This window comes from Chiroxiphia lanceolata, chromosome 18 (genome assembly GCF_009829145.1).
Source record: "Chiroxiphia lanceolata isolate bChiLan1 chromosome 18, bChiLan1.pri, whole genome shotgun sequence".
In the NCBI taxonomy this organism is placed as follows: Eukaryota; Metazoa; Chordata; class Aves; order Passeriformes; family Pipridae; genus Chiroxiphia; species Chiroxiphia lanceolata.
This window is the reverse complement of record NC_045654.1, coordinates 1,803,849-1,826,496: the sequence shown is the minus strand read 5'-3', so window position 1 is coordinate 1,826,496 and position 22,648 is coordinate 1,803,849. Positions and strand designations below refer to the sequence as shown.

The window sequence follows — 22,648 nt, the reverse complement described above, 5'->3', positions numbered from 1 at the left end:
GCATAGCTCTGAAATCGCTGTGTTAAAGCAATCCCAGCTGCCTCACCTTCCTGAGAACACCTGGGAGAACCCTGTGGAGGCCTCTTCCCTGGGAGAGTGGTGAGGCCCTGGCACAGGTTGCCCAGAGAAGCTGTGGCTGCCCCTGGATCCCTGGAAGTGTCCAAGGCCAGGTTGGACGGGGCTTGGAGCAACCTGGGCTGGTGGAAGGTGTCCCTGCCCATGGCAGGGGGTGGGATGAGCTTTAAGGTCCCTTCCCACCCAAACCATTCCGTGATTCTGTGATTCATTCAATGATTAAACCCCCCCCTGGTATTTTTGGGTCCACATCCAAGGCACTGTAGTGCAGCTGGTGGCAGATTGGTCTTACACATTCCCATGTGGAGTTTTTTCCCTCCCAGAACCAAGTTCCCTGGTGGACAGGAGAACCCATCTATCTTTCTTTTGACCTTGTCTTTGCCCATTTCTCCCTCTTGTGGTGCTCAGCCCTGTTAGTGTCTCTCCATCTCGGAACCACAGCCTCTTTTCCAAAGGGTGTGGGGTTTTTTTTAGCCCTTTCTCTCCATCTGTGATCTTAGTCCTGTATCCTACAGGGATGGCCCCTCCATCACTGCTCAGCTACTTCCCAACCTTAATCCTTCAGGGTCTTAAAAGAGAAGGGAAGAGCTTTACAGCCAGCCCAGAGAAACAGCTGAACTATTGAAGCAGCGAGAAGAGGCAAGTTTGGCTGATGTATTTGCTGCTCTAAACATGCACCCTGTTACTGCTTCAGTGCTTAAGCTGTTCCTGTCTGTCCAGAGGATAATCCTGGATGTGTTTTAGCCCAGTGCCCCAGTGGGTGCCGGGCCAGTTGGATGAGGTTGGAGGTAAAGCTGTTGTAAGCAGACAGGACCCGATTTCAGCCACGTGCAGCCGAGTGTTGTCCCTTTGTCACCAGGCACAGGGAGCTGTGGAGCTGAGGTGCAAAGCTCATCCTCTGGAACAGGAACAACCAGGATTTGGTGGTGGAAATCTGGGGCTCGACTGAGTTTTTGAGGAAGAGCTGGTGCAGTGAATCGGAGTTGGATTTTGAGCTCTGTCCAGTCACTGCACCAAAATAAAAAGGCAGGGGGAGGAAACCAGGGAGTGGAGTGCCCTCAGCTTCCTTCTGCATTGCAGGATACTTGGGAGGGGTTTTACAAGGATCCTTCCATCCCTGGTTCAAGCAGCTGCTCGTGGTGCTGGTGGGGCTCCGACCTCTCGATGCAGAAACCTAATGGGAAAAGGTGAATCTGTGGGCAGGAACAGCTGTTTGAAAAAGCTGGGAGAAATAATCCCCCTCAGCTACAACATGATCCTCAATAAATTGTTGGGATACCAGTTGTGAAGTTGATGTTCTGGTTCCTCCAGGTGCCTGTGTGCCCCGATCCTGCACTCAGGAGCACGTGCTGCTCTCTTTAAATCCAAGAAATGACAGTTCTTCATTCATGTCTTGGAGGGATTTGTGCCCCAAAAAGTCACAATTTCTGATTGACACCAGTCTGGTCTTTGGGAGTTAATTTTTCGGAGGTGTCTTGCTTGGTGCAGTTCAGTTCTGCAGTCCCTTAAACTGTGCTTCAGGGACTCATCATGCACGTGAGACTTAAGATGGACAGGAATCCTCTTTGGCTTCTGTGCCTCACCCTGTACCTGAAGGGCTCTCTGGATCCCCTGCTCCCCTCACAGCCCCTTCTCAGCCAGTTGGAAACTCCAGAGATGGTTCAAAACCACTGTCAATCCCTAATCTGTTAATTAATCCAGAGGTGTGTTGCTGCAAAGGGGAAGGAGGGAGGGCATTTGGGACAGCAAATCTTTCTCTTCTGGTGTGTAGACTTTAGTTTTGGTGCTGTTTAATGCCTCTTCTCTTTTTTCTTTGTACAGGCAGTGTCTTTCAAGTGGGTGGCTTTTGAAATTAAAGGTACTTGAGTAGGGAAGCAGCCCTGGAAGTAATCTCCTTGAAGCTGGGAGGCAGCACTTTGTTAGGGAATCACAGAGCCCTTGAAATGGGGAGAGAGGCGTTTGATGTGGTGTAGGCTGGCGCTGTTCCGAGGTGAGCCGGCTGCTGCTGCCGCCCCTGCGTCCTCCCCGGGTGAGCCGGGGGTGCAAAGGATCATCAGAGCAGGGCAGGCTGGGCTCAGACAGTGTCTTCACAGAGGGAAGGCTCAGAGCTGTCATCCTTGCCCTGGGAGGCCCTTCCCGGGGCAGGGTCAGGACGCTGTGTGTGTGTTGTGCTGCAGATCGTGTCACTGCAGCACGGACACGGCTCTGACCAACAGTCCAGCTCCGTGCTTCCTTGGCAGAGGTTCCTGCAGGAGCAGAATCCTCCTCAGCCTCCTGCAGCTTCTTCCTCTGCATCAAGCTGCTGCTTGGCCCCATAACTCCTTATCTGTGTGAACTTACGGGGTGAGGAGAGGCTTTGGGACATAGAACCATGGAATGGTTTGGGTGGGAAGGGACCTTGAAGCTCATCCAGTCCCACCCCCTGCCATGGGCAGGGACACCTTCCACTAGCCCAGGTTGCTCCAACCTAGCCTTGGACACTTCCAGGGATGGGGCAGCCACGGCTTCTCTGTGCCAGCCCCTCACCACCCTCGCCAGGGAACAATTCCTTCCCAATATCCAATATCAATATACTCTCCTTCAACTTAAAGTCCTTGTCCTGTCCCTCCATGCCTTGTCCCCAGTCCCTCTCCAGCTCTTCTGGAGCCCCTTTAGGTCCTGCAAGGGGCTCTCAGTTCTCCCTGGAGCCTTCTCTTGTCCAGGTGAACCCCCCCAGCTCTCCCAGCCTGGCTCCAGAGCAGAGGGGCTCCAGCCCTGGCAGCATCTCCGGGGCCTCCTCTGGACTCTCTCCAGCAGCTCCACGTCCTCCCTGTGCTGTTCCCAGGGCTGGAGCAGCTCTGCAGGGGGGTCTCACCTGAGGGGGCAGAGGTGATACCATCACCAGTTGTCCCCTCCCTCTCCCCCCTCTCTCTGGTGCCTCAGCTGCCTGTTTTCCATGTCCTGCTCCGTGTCTGTCCGTGCAGACACCACGGAATGTGCTCGGCTGCACCATCTGCATCCTCACGCCCGGGTGGGTTTTTGGCCTCCTCGGTGGTTAACAGAAATAGGTTTTAATTAAAAGCTCATTATCGAGTTGTCATGTAGCATTAGTAAATAAAAATAACTTTTACAGCCCTGCCTTGTGACTCAGTAAGTGGCAATTGAAAGTATTTGACATCACTTTATTTAAAAAAAAAATGGACAGATATTGCATTTTTGATTCCCTGTTTGCTCCAAATGGGCTTTAAATCTAAATAAATGGTTGTCTCTGGCACTCTGGTTATCATTCAGGTCCAGAAGGAGAAATAAATGTGGTCTGCAGTCTCAAAATCATCTCCATTTCAGTTGTAAACTGTTGTGGGTGGGTGGTTTGGGCATCTCCTGAGGGGGGTTTGGAACAGCTACAGCCTATCCATTCCCTGATTCCTGGGTGGTTTGAGGGATGCTCTGCTCAGCCTTCTGCCATCTCCATCCCTGGCTCAGTGAAGAGGTGTCTTGTTAAAACTTGATTCTAAATGGGAATAACATCACTCAGTGGAAGCTGAGCACTTTTTCCTGGGGCTTGGTCCCCTTTTCCCAGGGGTCCTTTCCCAGGTCCTTTCCCCTTTCTCAGGCTGTGGTGTCACCACAGCAGGGGCTCTGCACTCTCTCCTCCTCCCTAGCACAGAACTAACAATAAAATGATCTGCAAAGCCATTTTCTGCATTATTTAAGGATAAATTGGTGCAGTAAAATACTCTATAGCTGTGAGTCACTCCTGCAAGGTCGTGCACTACCCTGGTCCTGTATGGGGGTGTGGAGGGGCCGCTCTGCTGGGTTTCCCTGGGAAGCAGCATTCCCAGGCTGAGCTGGTGAGCCTGCCTTGATGTCCCTTTATTCCCAAGCCTGATCCCAGGGACAGCTGAAGCTCCAGTGGTTTGTGTTTGTGACGATGAGGAGGTGACATCTTCATCTGCCACCCCTGGACAGAGCCAGGTTCTGTCTCCTGTTGTCCGAGGGGAGTTTCTTGTGTGAGGAACCTTAATATCAAATGGTTAAAACCCATCCCTTTTTTTTTCCCCTTTTCCACACAGCTGGTGCAAATCCAATTTGACATCCTTGGTAGAAAAGCACCAGCCTGCTGGTGTTTTGGGAACGGTGACCCCCACTCAACCCTCTCTGTGCAGAGAGGTTGCACCCTCTTGCTCCTTGCTCCCCATTTTTAAGGGTCATGGAATATCCTGAGTGGGAAGGGACCCCCAAGGACCATCCAATCCAACTCCTGACCCTGCACAGACACTCCAAAATCCCACTCTGTCCCCGAGAGCGTTGTCCAAACCCTCCTGGAGCTCTGGCAGCCTTGGGGCTGTGCCCACTGCCCTGGGGAGCCTGGGCAGTGCCCAACCAGCCTGTGGGGGAAGAAGCTTTGCCTGAGATCCAACCTGAGCCTGCCCTGGCACAGCTCCAGCCATTCCCTTGCTTTCCCTCCCTCCTTGTCACCCCATGACAATGGGATCAAACAACCCTCCTGCTCGTTTCTGGAGCTGCTTTATCGTCTCGTGAGCTGAGGAGCAGTTGTGAAACTTGACAGAGAGGTTGTGCTCCCGAATAAATCGCCCAGTTGCCCGCGAGCTGGAAATGACTCCTGGTGCAGGTTAATAAATAATGCAAACCCCGTTAATAGATGCCAAATGCGCCGTCTCTGCCGGAGAAAAAGATGATGCCAATAACCTGGACTGGAAATACTCTGTTCTAGCCACTGGCTGCAGAGTTTTAAGTGTTTAGTGCTGTTAATTTAAAATGCTTCGCTGATAGATTGTAACCGCTCTGTGCTTAGTAAAGCACATAAATTCCAGCTCCGTGGAATAACAGCCTGTTTATAAAGCACCTCGGCCCCTGAATCCATCCAACCACTTGTGCTGTGATCCTGCTAATGGGAGAGGGAGCTGCAAATGCCAGGGGTGGTGCCTGCAGGAGGCTGGAATGGCACATCCTGCGGGTCACACCGAGCTGATCGTGATGGAGCCTTTTATTGGGAGATTGAGCTTTATAGCATCGTGCCACCCGCTCTGGCATATGGCTGAGAGGGGTTTTTTTTCTGCTCTGAGCTTCTTAGTTTTGTTTTCAGGAGCTCATACAGGCTCGTAAAACCACCCTTGTGCTTCAGGTGTCACTTTAGTGCCGCGCAGGGAACGGTGTGACAGGCGGAGGGCGGGATGGGAACTGCCAGCCTGTCCTGGGCAGCAGCTCTCTCCATCCCCTCCTGCCTGGTGGGGGGTGTGTTGGGGGGATTTTACAACCAGAAGATGTGGCAGTTTATGATGCAAAGCCTATAAAATAGGGGTGAGGAGAGCTGGGGTCCCGAATGTCTGAGAAGCAGGTGGAGTTCAGCTGTTGAAAGATGCCACTTGAATGCAGATCGTTACTTTAAGTACCGAGGTGTGGAGGGAAATCACGTCTGTTGGAATAAAGGTTTCTGCTGCTCATTGATACATTTAATGAAGGTAATTCAGCACGGTTGGGGAGGATCTGTGCAGTGTTATGGTTGGGGACTGGAGCATTGTGCAGGAATGTTAAATATATATTTCTGTCATCACATAAATGTGCAGTGACAAAGCGCTGGTGTAAAATGCAGCAGCAGAAGCCATCACTTAAAATACAACCCCTTAAAGGGGGCTTGTAAAATAGAGAAAGTGATTTTTTACACAGGCAGATAATGACAGGACAGGGGGGAATGGTTTTAAACTAAAGGAGGAGAGATTTAGGTTGGGGTTTAGGAAGGAATTCAGCTGTGAGGCCCTGGCACAGGTTGCCCAGAGAAGCTGTGGCTGCTCCTGGATCCCTGGAAGTGTCCAAGGCCAGGTTGGATGGGATTTGGAGCAACCTGGGCTGGTGGAAGGTGTCCCTGCCCATGGCAGGGGGTGGGATGAGATGAGCTTTGAAGTCCCTTCCCACCCAAACCATTCCATGATTCCCATCACCAAGTTAAAATTGCAAGGGATAAAACCCACTCAAAGCTCCTGTTTTAATTCTTGCTGCTGGTCTTGGAAATAAACTGGTGGTTTGCTTTCTGGGAGGAAACCTTGGGGTCGTGCCAGCTGGTGAGCAAGGTTTGGGTGCCTGGCGTGGTTCAATGAGGAGCCACAGGCAGTGGAAATCCCAGTCCCATCCGTGGGGATGTTCAACAGTCCTGTGGGATGTGGAGCAATGTCTGGGGAGGCAACGCTGCTGTCCTGGGGAGGTTTGGTGCAGGCACCGGGCTGAGGGAACGGGCTGAAATATGGTCTCAGAGAAGGAAAAACAGCCAATAACGCTTTATGCAAAGCAGTTTAGTGAAGAAATAGCCTTTTGCTGGCAGCCTGCTTTTATGTGCCTGCAAAAATGGTACCAAATAGCTGTTTTAATGTGTCTCACTCTGTTTTGTCTGAACCCTCGAGTTAACCTCCCTCTTAAAACCACAGTCGGGGAAAGATCTTCCGCAGTCTGAGCCATCCTGTGCCGAGCTGGAGCCCATCCCGGGGGCTGGAGGGGGCTGAGAGGTGTGAAATCAGGGGGTTATAATTCCAGCTCTGCCAAACTCGCTCCTCGGGGAGTTTTGACCTCGAGGTGTTGACGGCTCTCGATCTGAGCAGTCCGGGGGAGGTGTTTTTTTGGAGGGCAAGCGTCGGCTCCCTTCTATTCCCGGCCTGTCAGCCTGTCTGTGGCTGTGGGAAGGGACAGAACAGCGCCAGAGTCATTTGCTGCAAGCCGGCAGCATGGCAATGAGCTCGGGCCGTGCCCACCAGGCGGCACTGGGGGACAGCGGCAGCGGCCCCGGCCTTAATATTGATGCGTCCAGGTGGCACCGGGATTGAGTTGTAGCGGCGGGGAGGATGTGCCGAGATCCCTTCGCCCAAGGGCTTCGCGGTAATGGCCATATGTCTCGGCCCAGCGATCGTTTCCACCCTGCAGATGGAAGAGCAAAGTGGCTTTGGCATATTAGATTCATCTGCTTTATGTCCCTCTTCACCTTCCTGCCTCCCGACGCCTTCTGTTTTTATGAGCAAACTTCAGCAGCGACGTGGATGCGGCCGCAGGATTGCTCGCAGGACACGCTCCCTGAGCAGGGCCAATTCTCTCCGCTCCCGAGCTGCTTTTGTCACCAGCGTTTTCAGCAGAAAATGCAGTTTGACTCTATCAAAATATGCTCCGGGAGAACCGCTGACTTCAGCCGTAATTAGGGGGGTTTGAGCTCTTTTTCCCTCTCCTCCGTGCAGGGTCGGTGGCTCTGCACACGCTCCCTGCACGGATTGTGTCACTGCTGGTTTTTGGGAGTGCATTCCACCCTTCTCTGGGCCCCTGGTGCTGATGCTGGAGCTTCCTGGGCCATAGGAAGAGACATTAAAGCCACAGAGGGGCAGTTAAAGGGATTTTTATTTCTTGCTGGCGACGGGCTGCTCCTACTAGGAGCCTAAACATGTCAGGAACCTAAAGCTTAGCTCAACAGCAGCCTAAATGCACCCTTAGGTCCTCTGTTGAGTGTTAGTGGGTCGCCAGAGGAGCAAACAAGGGCTTTACAGTGTCTTTTTTGGGGGAAGTGTGGAAGTCACATCTCAGCTTCCTACTGAGGGAGGAGCTGGTGATCTGCAGATGAGATCAGATGGAAGGATGTGAGTGTGTTTTATTAGGATGTTTTCGTGCCTGTACCAAATGCCTTCTCCACACTCTCAAAGACCTTGTGAGGTGAAAACGGTGCATTTGGTCGAGCAGAGCCAAAGTTCTGAACCCCCCTTTGTAACTGCTTCCTCTTGGCTCTCCTGCAGGTGAAGTGGAAAGGGAAGGACCTGTTTGACCTGGTGTGCAGGACGCTGGGGCTGCGGGAAACCTGGTTCTTCGGGCTCCAGTACACCATCAAGGACACGGTGGCCTGGCTCAAGATGGACAAGAAGGTTGGAACCACAGTTTGTGGAATCACGGAGTGGTTTGGGGTGCAAGAGACCTTAAAAATCATTTTGTTCCAACAGCCCTGCCATGGACAGGGATGACAAAGGGAAATGTCCTTTCCTCTTGTTTGGAGTGCCTGAGGTGGTATGGAGGTGAACTGGGATAGAGAATTTAAATCTCATCCCTGTGGCATCTAAGTCAGAAAAGCTGGCAGAGGTGCCCAGCCCAGCTCCCTGGGAGCTGTGAGGCCTCAGAGTGTGCACACTGAATCCCCTTGAGGCGTTTTGGGAGGTGGCCATGCTGGGGTGCTACACTTTGGGGTGACTGCAATGGAAATGGAGCCTAAACATCTCTGCTCCGTGCCTCTGAACACAGAACTATTAGGGGAAAGGGGAAGTTGCTCCTTGGCTTGTTTGGTTGCTGAGATGTTCAAAGAGGAGGAAGAGCAGGGTGCAAAGGAGATGGGGATAAGGGAGGAAACACTTCCCAAATATGTGAGTCTCTGGGGTGGCTTAGGGAGGCGATGGAGGGGGTTCTGTTCACAGCCAAAGGGTGTAACAGAAACCAGGGAGGTCTGGGGGTCTCACCTCTCATGCCAAGGTTTTAAACCAACATGAATCTGAACTGGGCAGTGCCAGCACAACAGGAAGGAGGTGAGAAACAACACTGAAAGAACACAGTACAGGAAAACAGGGAGAAAGTCGGGTGGTGGCATAGCAGGATCCAGGATTGCTCCACAAGGATCAGCAGAGGCAGTGAGCACACAGCAGATCAGGATCAACCTTCCCTGTCTCATTTCTCATGCTGTTTGTTGCTGCCTTTTTTGTTCCCTTGCCTCGTTAGGAGTGTCAGAAATGTTTGTTTTCTTTTTTTAACTACAGTGTCTGAACTATTTAGGTCTCTTCTCAATGTCTAAAAGCGTTTGACAAAAGATGTGTTGATCTGAGCAGAAGGGAGCTGGGTCTTCTCTTGAAGAAGCTGAGTGGCTCTTGTATCCCACAGGTTCTGGATCACGATGTTCCAACAGAGGAGCCCAAAACCTTTCACTTCCTGGCCAAATTTTATCCTGAGAATGCAGAGGAGGAACTGGTCCAGGAAATCACCCAGCACTTGTTCTTCCTGCAGGTAGGAGTCGTGTCAGTACAGTTTTCCAACCCGAGGGAGAAGGAGGCAGGATGAGAAGTGCCGGAAGGCTCCAGGGTCAGAGTTGGTCAGCAGAGTGTGCTCCTCATCCTTATGTTCACACCTCTCCAAAGGGACTTGTTTCAAAAGCAAAAACTTCCTAAAATAGGTGAAGGATGGTTTGTCTGGATGAAGCAGTCAGAGCTGCCCAGACTCCCAGAGCTCTGAAGTGGCAGTCAGGAATGATGAGGTGATCTGGAATATCCGTGGGTGGTGGCTCAGGGACATGGATCTGTCAGATGACACCTCTGCAGGTGTGGGACCAGCAGACGGGTGGTGGCTGCCTCTGGACGTGATGGCATCGTTGTGTGGAGCAGGGGGAATTCATCCTGGAGAGCAGAGTGCAGCCAGCTCGTTCCCAGCAAAGTTCACCTCCTCACAAAACAGCCTCCAGGTAACTGGAGCAGAAGAAAATCCCAGCAGCTCAGCTCTTGATGGAAAACCAGGGGGAACCTCCCAGTCCCACCTGCCCCGGGAGTTCGTGCCCTTCATTGTGGTGAACACATCTCCGGGTTTTTATTTCAAGTACTCTACAGACCTTGGTGTCCTGAGGAGCCAGCTCAGCTGGGGATGCTGTGGCTGGGCTGGGAACGAGGAGCTGCCATCACAGGAGCTTTCTTTCAGACACAAGATCCATTCTTTGACACCTTTTCCTTTGAAGAGTTGTGTCAAGCATGGATAGAGGGAGTGGGACGCTCCAAGTCAGACCCCGGGTACTCTTTGGGATGTTTCAGCTGCTCCGTGGCTGTTAATTTGAAGATAAATTATAAAATTTTTAAAAAAAAACACTAAATCTTATGTTTGTTACACAAAAGTAGAGGCAACCTGGATTTGGAAGCTCTTGGGAATACCACTGTAGCCTGCAGGGTGCTCTGCCCTTTCCAAGTGAGCTCAGCAGCTCCTCACTGTCCTGGTGCTCCTCACTCTTCCAAAATCCACCTTTGCTTTCCAGAGCTGAAGGATTCTAAATGCAGAGTATTCCTGCTAATTTCCAGGCTCTGTCCCATGCACTGCTGTCTCTGTAGGCCTATTTCTACCTGTCTCATTTGCCAGGAGCTTTATCCACGACGAGGGAAAATGCTGTTGGCATCTTTTGGAAGGGAAACCAAGAGAGGAGAAGGAGCTCAAGCTGCATTTTCTAAAATGCAGACCGTGACTTTGCTGCTGGGATTTGTGTGCTGAGAGGAGCCTGGGCTCCTGTAAAGTGTTTGAGAAACAGGAGCACACATAAGCTTGTAAACTCTGCTGGTTTTTACCTTGATGCAGCAGAATATCTGCTGTGATTATGTCGTACCCAACTTTGAGGACTCAAAGCACGTTATAAATTCAAATTGATATTCCTGCATCTCTGACAATCCATTTAAGTCTCCCAGGAAATCGCCTGCTTTTTTTTTTTCCTCCCCACCCCATCTTTAATCAGGAAAATTAAGTGTGCAAACCCAAAAAATATCGAACATGACAGGTTTAATTTTTTAATGCACAGCAGCCGGGGAGGTAAAGCTGCGGCTTTGGGGACCTGCACGTTGGCTCTCCTGGGAGCGTGAGCAGGGCTCTGTCTGCTGCTAAAAGCACTGCCACGGAGGTGACCCCCAGCTCTCCGTGCTGGGCTGGGATGGCAGGGAATTAGCCTGGAGCACAGGTGAGCACTGACTCCCAATGAGGCTGAATATCCCCGAGCAAAGCCTTGCTGTGCTCGGAGCCTCGGCTGCTGTTTTATTCAGCGGCGTCTGTGGATGTCCTATCAATCCACAGCTTGTGCCTTAAGAGGTTTTATCGCTGTGTTTACATCCAAAACGTTTCCCCCCATTGCCTTTAGCAACAGGATGGAGTTTCTGTCATTTCCCACATAGAAATTTAGTTCTCCCCACCCTGAGGAAGGGGATCTGTGAAAGCCTCTCCGAGACACACCGGGCCTGGACTGTAATTAGTGTTTGGGAGATCGTTAAGTGTGCAGGTGACAGCTCAAGTTGAGACAAACTGCAGCCATCTGCTGTGACAGCCATGCTCTGCTCTGCTCTGCTCTGCTCTGCTCCACTAACGTGTGCTTTCTGTCCTTTGCTGCTCCGGGTGCAGGTGAAGAAGCAGATTTTGGATGAGAAGATCTACTGTCCTCCTGAAGCTTCTGTCCTGCTGGCCTCCTACGCCGTCCAAGCCAAGGTGGGCACTGGGGGGTTCTCCCGGGGCCTCCTCGTGGTGGTGATGGGTTAGTGTTGATCCAGGGCTGCCAGGTGCTTTGGGATGGACCCACTTCCCGGGGAAGGGGAAGGCAGGGGAAGTTGTGAGAGCTTGGGAAGCGAGGGGGCTGCAATAGCACTGCCGCCTTCTCCGCACGGCTGGTTCCTGGCTGCCTCCACACATTGGATGGATTTTCACTTTCTCTTTCCAGGACTTTTTAGCAAGTGCTCAGTTCATGAGCTGCAGAGCCTGCTGGAGTGTGGCTTAGTGCTGGAGCAGGAGAATTCCCTGAGCCTGAGCTTTTTTGGATCTCCTCCCTGCTTTTCCGTTGTAGCCGGAGGCAAGCCAGCCGTGGGACTCCCAGCTCCACTGTTCCCCAGAATGCTTGTCATCGTGATAATTACTGTGTTTGAGTGCTAGAGCTTCCCACATCCACGTTATCACAGCGGGAAAGGGCTTTTCCTGGCTTCTCCCTGTGTCTGGGGTGTGATCTTGGGTGTTTGGCCTCACCCCACAGAGGGAGAAGTCAGTGTTCAGTGAGCCCCCCTTGTTCCTGAGCTGAATTCTGCTCTGGGCCCAGAGTTGGTGTGTTTTGCTGAGTGTTTATTCCAGAGAACACTTGTTTTCCAGTCTGGAGCGTGCAGCCTTGGACAGCTTGCAGCAGCCTGGGGCAGAGAGGCTCCTGGGATGGAGGGAGCAGCCCAAGGTTCAGCAGCAGGGGCTGTAATTTATCCCTGTGTATGCACAGCATGTCCTGCTGCTCAATTAGCAGCTCTTGGAGCTCATCTCCAGTTTATGTGTGCAAGGATAACGTCCTGGGGAGAGCAGTGCCTGCAGGCTGAGCTCAGCCCAGCCACGTCGTCGCTGGGGCTCGTGGTCGGTTCTGACTCTGGATGGCAGATTTTGGGAGGTGTTTGGCTCACAGGACCTCAGGCAGGTGGCCCTACCCCAGGTCTGGCTTGTCCTCAAGGACCACAGCTGTGGAGCAGTGCAGGAGAAACAGGTCTGTGGGACCACCTTTGTTGGCAGTGCAGGGAAGGGGCTTGGCCCTCTTGCCTCAAGTGAGGGCCTGATCCAGGCTGGTTTTTTCCTATACAGTCTTCATCATAACCCTTCAGTCCACACTCATGGATTGAATAGAGCTTGAATAGAGCCCTGGATGTCTGAATAGAACCCTGAGTGTCTAAATAGAACCCTGAGTGTCTGAACAGAGCCCTGGGTGTCTGAATAGAACCCTGAGTGTCTGAACAGAGCCCTGGGTGCCTGAACAAGCCCTGGGTGCCTGAACAGAGTCCTGAGTGTCTGAACAGAGCCCTGGGTGCCTGAACAAGCCCTGGGTGTCTGAACAGAGCCCTGGGTGCCATGCGCTGGTGTTCTTTGATGATAAAGTCTGAACTTACTAGAAAAGGGTGTTTTCTCCTCATAACCAGAATACTGATGAAAGCATGAGTTCAAGAGGCTCATCAGCCAGGGAAGGACAAGTAGCTATTCGAAGTGTTTCTGCTTGTGTGAAACATCCATCACTCTTATTAGAGCGCCTGAGTAAACACCTCCTTGGCGTTGTCTCCGTTGACCTGCGGATACGTCGGGGAGGACTTCTCCTGTTGCCAAAATGAATAAACCCTTGGGTAAATATTGAGCTCTGTGAGCCCTTGGCCGGGACAGTTCCTGCTCATGTGCTCAGGAACAGGCTGTGACTTGGTCCAGGACGGCTGTGCTGTCCCCTTTCTCCTCCCGCAGCTCCCGCTGACACGGGACACACTCGGGCGTCGGGAAGAGTCAGCTGGAGTCAGAGTGCTTCTAACCTTCATTCTGCACCAAGAGCAGGAGAAGGTGGAAGAGGGATGACTTTTCTGCTCTACACAAATGGGCTTTTCATCAGCTTTCTCCAGCCTGGGATTCCCTTTTCTGCTCTTATTCCCAGTAAAGGAGAAAGCTGAAAGCACATCTTTGATACGGAACCGGGAAGAAAGATGTTACAGGTCGTCTCCTTCCACGTAAATAGGATAATGATGTCCTTCCTGGCCAAGAGGAGCGGGCAGTGAGCACAGTAATTTCAGTAATAACGTGTTGATTTGCATGATTAGGGACATAATAGCCCGACACAGTGGTGTGTGTGCATCCTGCAGCCATTTACTGACAGCCAGGTGTTGGTCCATCCACACTGACCTGCAATAACAAAGGAAACGTGGGGGTCATAAAAATAAAAGCTTGTTTATTTCTCCCTCATTGTGTTCATTTGGAGAATTACTATGTGCTTTCCCCTCTGTTCAAACCACCCACACTGCTTTCAGAGGTTGGAGGTGGTTCAGGTTTTAAATAGCTGGGAAAGACGTGGGATCAACTGAAAAAAAACCACGGGAACATCCAGGAGGTTCTTCTATTTTTTGCCCCTTAAATGGAGGTCACTGCCGTGCTGCAGCTCTCTCAGCACTTCAAATCTTGTAGCACAACAACAGGCCCTTTAATTATTATTATTCTCCCCCAAAACAAGCAATACTTGGCGTTATTTGAAGTTGAGCATGGCTGTGTTTATCCAGGACAATCTAAGCCAGACATAGGGATGTGGTAAAGGCAACTTCCATCCCTAACCATGAATATTAATCATATAGTTCAATTAACAGGAGCTGAAATTCCATGACAGTTCAGATGTAATGATTTAATTGAAAATGTCTTTAGAAGTACGTTTGCCGAATCATTTGAGCCAACAGATTCTGTAATACTTAAGCCATTTGTTGATTTTTGACTTGTGAATAATTAATGTTCTCATCCAGACTCCCCTCTCAGTACAAATATTCCTTTGGGACACAGCAGCATTTTTCAGCACATGAAAAGTCGCATAATCCAGACTTAGTCTTGGATCTCCACGGTAGATCACAACAGAAAATAATCATTTTAATCCTATTTGCTGTTGTTTTCATCACCCAAAAATGACTTACTTGCTACCTGTCCAAGGTTATTAGAGTTGTTTCCTTTGCCAGTGTCACCTTTTTGGTGCTGTCCCCTTTTGATGTGGGTTCAAGGGATGTGCACCTGCCTCCTGAGGGGCTCCAAGGCCTTGGAAGGCGGAGAGTTGCCGCTGCTCAGCACCCTCCTGGATGAAATCCGGGGTGGTTTTGTTCTATTAATTGAAGTCTGAGTCAGTACTGGTTGTTGTTACATGTTCCCTTTGGATCTGCATTGGCTCCAAATCAATATTTGTGTCTTTAATCCCCACGTGTCTCCTCCCAAGCGGGGAGGTGGGATGTGTGTAGACTTTTGATGCCGAGCTCCGGTTTTGGTGTACGACGTGACGGTTCTGGCACTAAGAGGAGGATGGTATGAAAAGCTTCCTGACTTGTTACATGACCACCATGTGTGTCTTGCTCTTGGTGTTAAAAATTGTCACTGTTTGGCACTTCCTGAGCTGAGGTTCCTCAGAGAAGCAGGGAGGGAAGGGCTGCCTCCATTGCAAAGGGACTCGAGCAAACGCCGCCGTGTCTCGTGTAATTGGGGACTGTCACTGCAGAAGTCCTGTTTGCCAGGTGAATGGAAATCACAGCACTCCTGTATGTGCCTCACATCCTTTGTTCCTCTTCTCTTGAACTTGCTGGGTTGTTTGAGCCGTTTTCTGGCAGTTTCCTGCCCTCTGAGGCCGTGCAGGAGGTAAATTCATTTTCACAGGCACCGCAGGGACACGCGGCTCCTCAGTCTGTTAATAAGCGGTTCTATTCCTCAGTCACTTTATATGCTGCTCAAAGAGATAGAAATCTAAACAAATACCAGTAATTACTGATGCACTTAGCAAATCTGAATTGGATTCCTCGACCCAGTTGAGCAACAGACCCTCTGGCAGAAAAGCTGCCACCTGCCTGAGAGGAGTCTGTCAAACTCCTCTAATTTTTTTTGATACTTATTCATTAAGGTGATGAGCAGCGACAGAGAAACCACCATCTGCCTCATCTGAATCACTGCTATCCATCAGGTTTTGGGGACAGGTCTTTGTCCACATCTTATTTCCTTGTTCCACTACTGGTGGGACTGCAAGGACCTCTCTGGTGTAGAGTCTTGCCCTGTACTGAGGGGAGTGTTAATTAGGGTGTGGTAATGAGAGTAAAATAGACAACCACCATCTAGTCCAGCTGGTTGACTGATGGTGGACATCAGCTGATGATGGTTGGCAGCTGAAGTGATGGAGTCACTGTCCCTGGGAGTGTTCAAACAACGTGCAGATGTGGCTCTTGGGGACATGGTTTAGTGGCCACTCTGGGATTCAGTCAAAGGTTGGACTTGATCTTGGAGGACTTTTGCCATGATTCTGTGATGGTGGCAGGTTTTGTTCTGCTTCCACTTGTGTTGCATGAGTAGAAGGAGGCTGATCATCTCCACTAGCAGTGAAATGACAAAGCAAATCAGGTTATTAACTGTAAGGAGCAGCTCATGTTCTCTGCTCGTGAGGGGAGGTGTGAGCAGGCCGTGTTTGCTGTCTCCTGGGCTGGGTGTGTGAGGGTGAGGAGTTGGATTTGCCTGGTTGTTAATGTGGGGTGGGCACTGTGTCTGTGCTTCTTTCCAGTACGGTGATTATGATCCCAATGTCCACAAGAGAGGCTTCCTGGCACAAGAGGAGTTGCTTCCAAAGCGGGTAAGGAGCTCAGAGGAGTTGATGTCCAAGATGTCTTCGGGTTGGACGTGGTGCTGGGACTTACCTTGGGTTTCTTCTGGCTTGCTGGCTGAGAGACAGGAGCAGCAGTGTGACCTGGTCTGTGTCTCCCCACACATCCCAGGTGATAAACCTGTACCAGATGACTCCAGAGATGTGGGAGGAAAGGATCACGGCCTGGTATGCGGAGCACCGGGGCAGAGCGAGGTGAGCCTGTGCTGCCCCGGTGGGTCAGGGTCACAGCCCTCCCCTGAGGAGTCACCGGGGTCTGGGGAGCTTGGGCAGGCCATGGGTGACTGCTGCCAGCAGGTTAATCCCAGCACTCCTCTGCTGCAGCCTCATGGAGGGCAAAGGGCTTTTCTTGGTGGCTCTGCTGTCCCTTGGTCGCTGTCAGGGTCCTCCAGAGGATTCAGGAATGATGCTCAGTGAGGGCTCACCTGCCTCAGGGGACTTTCAGGGCCAGGACAAGAAATGGGAATTCAGACTATTGCTGCCTTGGGTGGCAAAATGCTCCTTTTGGGGGATAAACCTAAAGTCAGATGGATCTGAAACAGGGGCCTCCCAGCCAGAGGTTTCCTATTTATGCTGCAGGGATTGGGAGGTGGACAAAGCCAGGCTTGGAGTGCTGCATCTCACAGCCACTAAGATGCTGGTGACTGCTGAGTGGGATTTGCTGTTGGACTTTATTGATCCTGCCAGCACAGACAGGATTGACCTGTGTGATAGAGACAGTCCAGGCTTTAAAGCCTGGTGAGTGCTTAGGATGAGCAGGAGCAGCCACGTCCTTCTGATCCTCCCAAACACTGTCCCACTGTTCCTGCCTGGCAGAGACGAGGCTGAGATGGAGTACCTGAAGATCGCCCAGGACCTGGAGATGTACGGCGTGAACTACTTCGCCATCAGGGTGAGTGAAGCCGTGGGTCGTGTTTTCCTGCTGGTGCAGCTCTTGTGTTGGTCTCCACACGTCGAGTTGAGGGTGGGGAGCCCTGGAGAGCCAGGAGGGCTGGGAGGTGGCTGTGGCACACTGGGGAGCCCCAGCTCTGCTCTCCTGACAGCCGGTGCTGGGTCACCGCTCAGGGCTGGCTGCTGGAGGGAACAGGGATTCGTGGCTCGCCCTCTCAGTGGGATAAAAGGGATTTCTGCTCTTTTCTTTCCTCCTGTAGAATAAAAAGGGCACGGAACTGCTCCTTGGAGTCGATGCCTTGGGGCTTCACATTTATGACCCAGACAACAGGTTGACCCCTAAGATCTCCTTCCCGTGGAATGAGATCCGGAATATCTCGTACAGCGACAAAGAGGTATGGATGTGTCTCCTCTCTTCCCTGAGAGCAGCAAGAGCCCGATTGGGATTTAAAATGATTTCCCTTGGCTTCTCTGTCTGCTGTGCTTGCTCTCAGCAGCTTAGCTAAGGGCAGCTCAGCTGCTCCAGTTGAAACCTTAATTCCAAGCCTTCCCGAAGCCTTGCAGGAGTGGGCATGCAAGAGGTCACCTGGGAGCTGTTCTCCTCTTTGGTTTCAGAGAACGCTCCAACCCTCCATGTAATCTTTTCGAAAACCCAAAATTGCTGTTGATGTGCTTAGCCCAAATATCAGAGTTCAGAAGTTAAAACCTCTGCTTTACTGAATATATTACAGTATTTATTACTGTGGATATACTCTGTATTATGGAATACAGGGAGATGTATTCCTGGGGAGAAGAGCTCTTGCCATCTCATTACATCATCTGGAGTTTCAGGCTGTTGGGCTTGGCATAGCAGCTGGAATCTTTTTAGGAAGTTGAGTAATTTAAGCCCAGAGTCTAAATATGGGTCTTTGGAACTGTTGGACCCCAAACCCAGTGGAGAACAGCGGTGGAATTGGCTGTGGAGGGGAGGACTGAGCAGTTCAGTTTTCAGCCTGAGAGAGCTGCTCAAAGAAAGCAGCTGCCTTCATGGTAAGGAAGAGAATTAACTTCTTAATTAAAAATGGTTTTCTAATCTAAACATGATATCGATCAGGGGAGCAGCTAAAGGTTTCTCATCAGCTGCGTTTATTGCATGTCTTGTGAAGTTTTATAAGCACTAAAGCCGTGCTGGAATTCTCCTCACTTGCTTGACTCCTTAAAGAGCTTCACGACTCCACAAACAGCCCAGCACTGAGTGACTTCCAAAGCTTCCCTGCCTGGGGAGCCTCCAAAATCCAGGGGCTGACCCCTCCACAGGCAGGCCTTGTCACAAGGCTGTAACAGAGCTTCCTCTGGGGATAAAAGGATGGATCCCTTCCATCAGCTCAATCATCTGTGTAATCAGATGGCCATGACAGCAAACAGGGCTAAGAGCTGGGAATGACAGCTCTGGACACCACAGAGGGGTTTATCCCTCCTCACAAAGATTGACTGTTTATGTGGAGCTGAAATTCCTCTCCTGCTGTTCCAAGTGACTGGTTCTGCCAGAGCCCGAATCCAGGGACATCCGTGCACGTCTGCCTGGGTGAAAACCTTAAAGGATTGGCTCTTAAACTGCCAAAGCCAAGCAGTACCAGGGCAAGCTCTTTGAGCCCTTTGCAGGCAGGGCAGTGCATGACAAACCTCTCTGTGCTAATGGACACACTCTGCCTGTTCCAGCTCCTCAGCCCTTATCCCTGTGCTGTGGGGGGGAGTGATGGAATATGCACGTGTCTCCTGACAAATGCCATGTTGCAGAGCACTTCATCTCTTCAAGTGCCCTTTTGAGGCCCCTCTCTACCCGGGGTTGTCTTCCTGAATCCCTCCAGGCTGTTGATGCCACCTCTGTCCTCTTCAGGGACCTGCTGTGGGAGAGCTTTTGGAGAGGGGAATCCCAGGCCATGGGTAGAGCTGTTTGCTTGGCACACAGAGTGTGAATACAAGTTAGAGCCAGGGAATAACGTTTGGAATTGTGGAGAGGGCTTGTGACCCAAGTGAGTTCTGGAGAAGAAAATGCATGGAAAATCCTTTCGGGGAGCTCTTGTGAGGTGGCAGCAGGAAGGGCAGCAGCTCCTTGCTGTGTCCCTGATGCAGCTCTCCTGCCCTTTTAACTGCCTGGCAGGAGGGTGGAGGCAGGTGGGGATCGGGCCCTTCTCCCAGGGAAAAAGGGACAGGATGAGATCAAACAGCTTCAAGCTGCGCCAGGGGAGGTTTAGGTTGGATATTAGGGAAAACCTCTTCACTGAAAGATTGGTCAGGTGGTGGAGTCACCATCCCTGGAAGTGTTCAGAAAACCTGTGGATGTGACACTTGAGGACGTGGTTTAATGGTGGTGCTGTTTGGCAGTTGGACTTGATGATCTCAAAGATCTTTTCCATCCTTAACAACTCTGTGGTTCAGGGAATCCATCGGGCAGCTGAGCTGGTTCTTCCTCCCTTTCCAAGCGTCCCGAGTTCCTGCTGGGGATTATCCCAGGGGAACAGCACCTTGCCCTGTGTCCCTACCCACCTCTGCAGGGTGCTCTGCAGAGGACACGGGCTCCTGTGGCTCCCACGTTTTTCCAGGGGGAGGAACAGTTGTCTCCTTGGCTGCTTTTGCTGCGAGTCCTCTCTCCTGGCTCGCAGCCACGGGGCCGGCTCTGAGCCGTGCGTGTCTGACCCTGCCGGCCTCCTCCGAGCCAGAGCTCTCTGTGAGAGTTTTATAGCTGCCTTTTTATTAAATGCACCACTCTCTGATAACTCTCTCCCTCTTTATTTTTTCCTTTTCAGTTTACGATTAAGCCGTTGGACAAAAAGATTGATGTTTTTAAATTCAATTCATCAAAGCTGCGTGTGAATAAGCTGGTAAGTGTGCAGACAGTCATTTTTACTGCCTGCAGCACTGGGTTCTGCAGAGAGTGTGAGACAATGAGCTCTTGGGGCTTTTCCTTCGAGAGGGAGCTGCTGGAGCTGGGAGGGGGTGCAGCAGTTACTGCTCCCTCTAGGAAATAAGGGGGAGTGTCAAGTCAAACTCCTTCACAGAACCTCTCCCCCCTCCCCTGTTTTTGTGCTCCCTTTCTGAGCTCTTGGGTTACAGCTGACTTGGTACAACGTAGTCATCACCCCCAGTTTTGCTCAGATTCTCTTTCTTCCCTGTGGAGCTTTTCCATCCTCCCTGTGTCGTAGCTCTCCCTGTTTTGGGAGGCACCATTACCAGAGTCCTGGCTTTTCGCAGGCTGGTCCCCTCTGAGGACACTCTCCTTGTACAAGGATGGAGGGGGCTACACTGGGTTCAGCATCCATGCTGGAGACCAGCTTTAGCTGCTCTTCTGGGTGTGGATCCATTGTCACACAGGGATCTTTGCTGTCCTGGTTGGAGGTTGTCCTGTGCTTCTCGTGGGGCTTCCTCACTGCACTCACCAGGTTCACTGTGAGTGAAACTCCTCTCACTCCAGAGAAGTCATTTGAGGCTTGGAAAATGTCATTTGTCACTTGGGTTGTGGGTGCCCCATCCCTGGAAGTGCTTAAAGCCAGGTTGGACGGGGCTTGAAGCAACCTGGGACAGTGGAAGGTGTCCCTGCCCATGGCAGGAGAGTGGATGATCTTTAAGGTCCCCTCCAACCCAAACCATTTTAGGATTCTATGAAATGGAAGAAGGATGTGTGAATCAGCCCTTTAGAAAAGAATCTGAGTTTAGCACTCTATTTTTATTGCCAAAATAAGCTTTCACTCCTCTGTGTACCCACCCTGTGCTAAACCTCCTCTGGCACTTCCACCTCCCTTCCCTTACCAGAGGGAACTACATTGGGGCTCAAAACCCCTCAGCAAAGGTATCTGAAGATGTCCAAGGAAGTTTTTGATAAGCCTTCTGTTTTTCCAAGATGAAAAGTGGTTTTCCTCCTTTTAATTTATTTTTTAATCTCAGTGCTTTGAACGTGCGGCTGGGAGGAGGCACAAGTTCATCTTGAACCTAAAGAAGGGGCTTAGTGAGAGCCAGGGAACCAGGCAGAGCTGGAGAAGTTCTTATTTCATTATTTGGCCTCTTGCCTTTTTAGGGTGGGTATAAAACACGCCAGAGCTGTGCTGTGCTGGAGGCACAGAAAATTGGTCTCTGCAGAGAGCTGCTACCCAGGAGCTGGTGTCTGGTGTGGGACTTGGCTCCCTGCCCCTCCTGAGAGCTCACAGGGTTTGAGAGCAGTAGGTGGAAGCACTAACAAGCACCAAATCAAAGCAATTCTAGTGTTTCTGTGTGTCAAGAATACAAACCACCTCCTCACCATCACATGTGTACAGCTGTTTCTCTCCGCTCTTCACCCCTGACTGGAACAGATCCTGCAGCTGTGCATTGGGAACCACGACCTCTTCATGAGGAGGAGGAAGGCAGACTCCTTGGAGGTCCAGCAGATGAAAGCACAGGCCAGGGAGGAGAAGGCCAGGAAGCAGGTGAGCCACATCTCCCATAACCAGTGAGCCCAAAATCAGGAATGCAGATGAACTTGGGAAGAAACAGTCTCTGGAGTGACATCAAAGCACCTTCGAGGGAAGGTCCAGCTGAACATTTTTTGGTAGCCTGCTCCCAGCTCAGCAGTCATTCTCAGCTTGGCTCTGCAGGTCGATGGCCCCCTGAGTCCATCCCCTCACCTGGGACCAAAACCGGGAGGCCGGGAGGGAGAAGCTGCTCTGGGTGTCTACGAGTGTTTTCCTGCCAGAAAAAACGGGGAGGTCACTTGTACTTCAAGCAGGGGCTGTGAGGGGGAGCTGAGCCCTTCCCCTCCCGCATTCCCTAATTGCAGGGTGATGGAATGCCCCCGCCGGGCCGGGCCCTGCAGCCTGCATGTTAATCCATGCCGGGCTCCTCTCGGAGCCGCGGGTCACGGCGGAGGCAGCGGCGTGTGGCCGACGAGCAGAGATCAGCAAATTGAATTGTATGAATCATTGTTTTCTGCTCGTGGACCTTCTCTACTCACTGAAACCCACACAGCTAATCTGGGCACTGGTGCTCGGAATATAAATGGCCCTGTAGGCAGTGAAGCCGATACATGAGAGCGGGAGAAACCGGAGCAGGAGAAACCAGGAGGGTCTGGTGCTCACAGGCTGATACGGTGTTGGGTGTGAGCGTGTCCACAGAGGTGCTTGTGTGGTGTTTAGGTGCTCAGCTGGCCTGGAGATGGGATGTGCCTTGTTCTTCAGGCACCTCCTGAGGTGCTGGGCTCGGTGTTGAGCTTCTCAGATGACCTGGAGATGGGATGTGCCTTGTCTTGAAGGCACCTCCTGGGGTGCTGGGCTCGGTGTTGAGCTTCTCAGATGGCCTGGAGATGGGATGTGCCTTGTCTTGAAGGCACCTCCTGGGGTGCTGGGCTCAGTGTTGAGATGCTCAGCTGATCTGGAGATGGGATGTGCCTTGTTCTTCAGGCACCTTCTGAGGTGCTGGGCTCAGTGTTGAGGTGCTCAGCTGACCTGGAGATGGGATGTGGCTTGTCCTTCAGGCAGCTCCCAAAGCAGTTCTCCCTCCTGTAGCTTGTGGGGTGGCAGGAGGGGGCAGGATGTGAGTCACTACAAGGGTAACCTGGCCAGCTCCTCTGGGGAGGGGAAGCTTCTTGCTTCCCACAGGGATTCCTCTGGTCAGTAAGAACTTGGCTTTATAGAATCATGAAGGTTGGAAAAGCCCTCTAAGATCACCAAGTTGGACCATTAGTGCAGCACCAGAGAAGTGGTGGAGTCACCATCCCTGGAAGTGTTCAGAAGTGGATGTGACACTTGGGGTTTTGTGGGTACACAGTAGTTCTGGCCTATGGTT

At 51.6% G+C, this 22,648-nt stretch overlaps 1 protein-coding gene across 5 annotated transcripts in view; it reads left to right on the top strand.

Moving 5' to 3' along the window:
• Positions 1-22,648, top strand: part of NF2 (neurofibromin 2) — a 49,641-nt gene that overhangs the window by 4,991 nt on the left and 22,002 nt on the right. For all 5 annotated transcript variants that reach the window (XM_032705694.1, XM_032705695.1, XM_032705696.1 and 2 more), the window contains exons 2-10: positions 7,836-7,961; positions 8,959-9,081; positions 11,212-11,295; positions 15,866-15,934; positions 16,077-16,159; positions 16,781-16,856; positions 17,116-17,250; positions 19,642-19,716; positions 21,181-21,294. In XM_032705694.1, the coding sequence (XP_032561585.1) occupies positions 7,836-7,961; positions 8,959-9,081; positions 11,212-11,295; positions 15,866-15,934; positions 16,077-16,159; positions 16,781-16,856; positions 17,116-17,250; positions 19,642-19,716; positions 21,181-21,294 (885 nt within the window). The remainder of the gene's footprint in view (positions 1-7,835; positions 7,962-8,958; positions 9,082-11,211; positions 11,296-15,865; positions 15,935-16,076; positions 16,160-16,780; positions 16,857-17,115; positions 17,251-19,641; positions 19,717-21,180; positions 21,295-22,648) is intronic.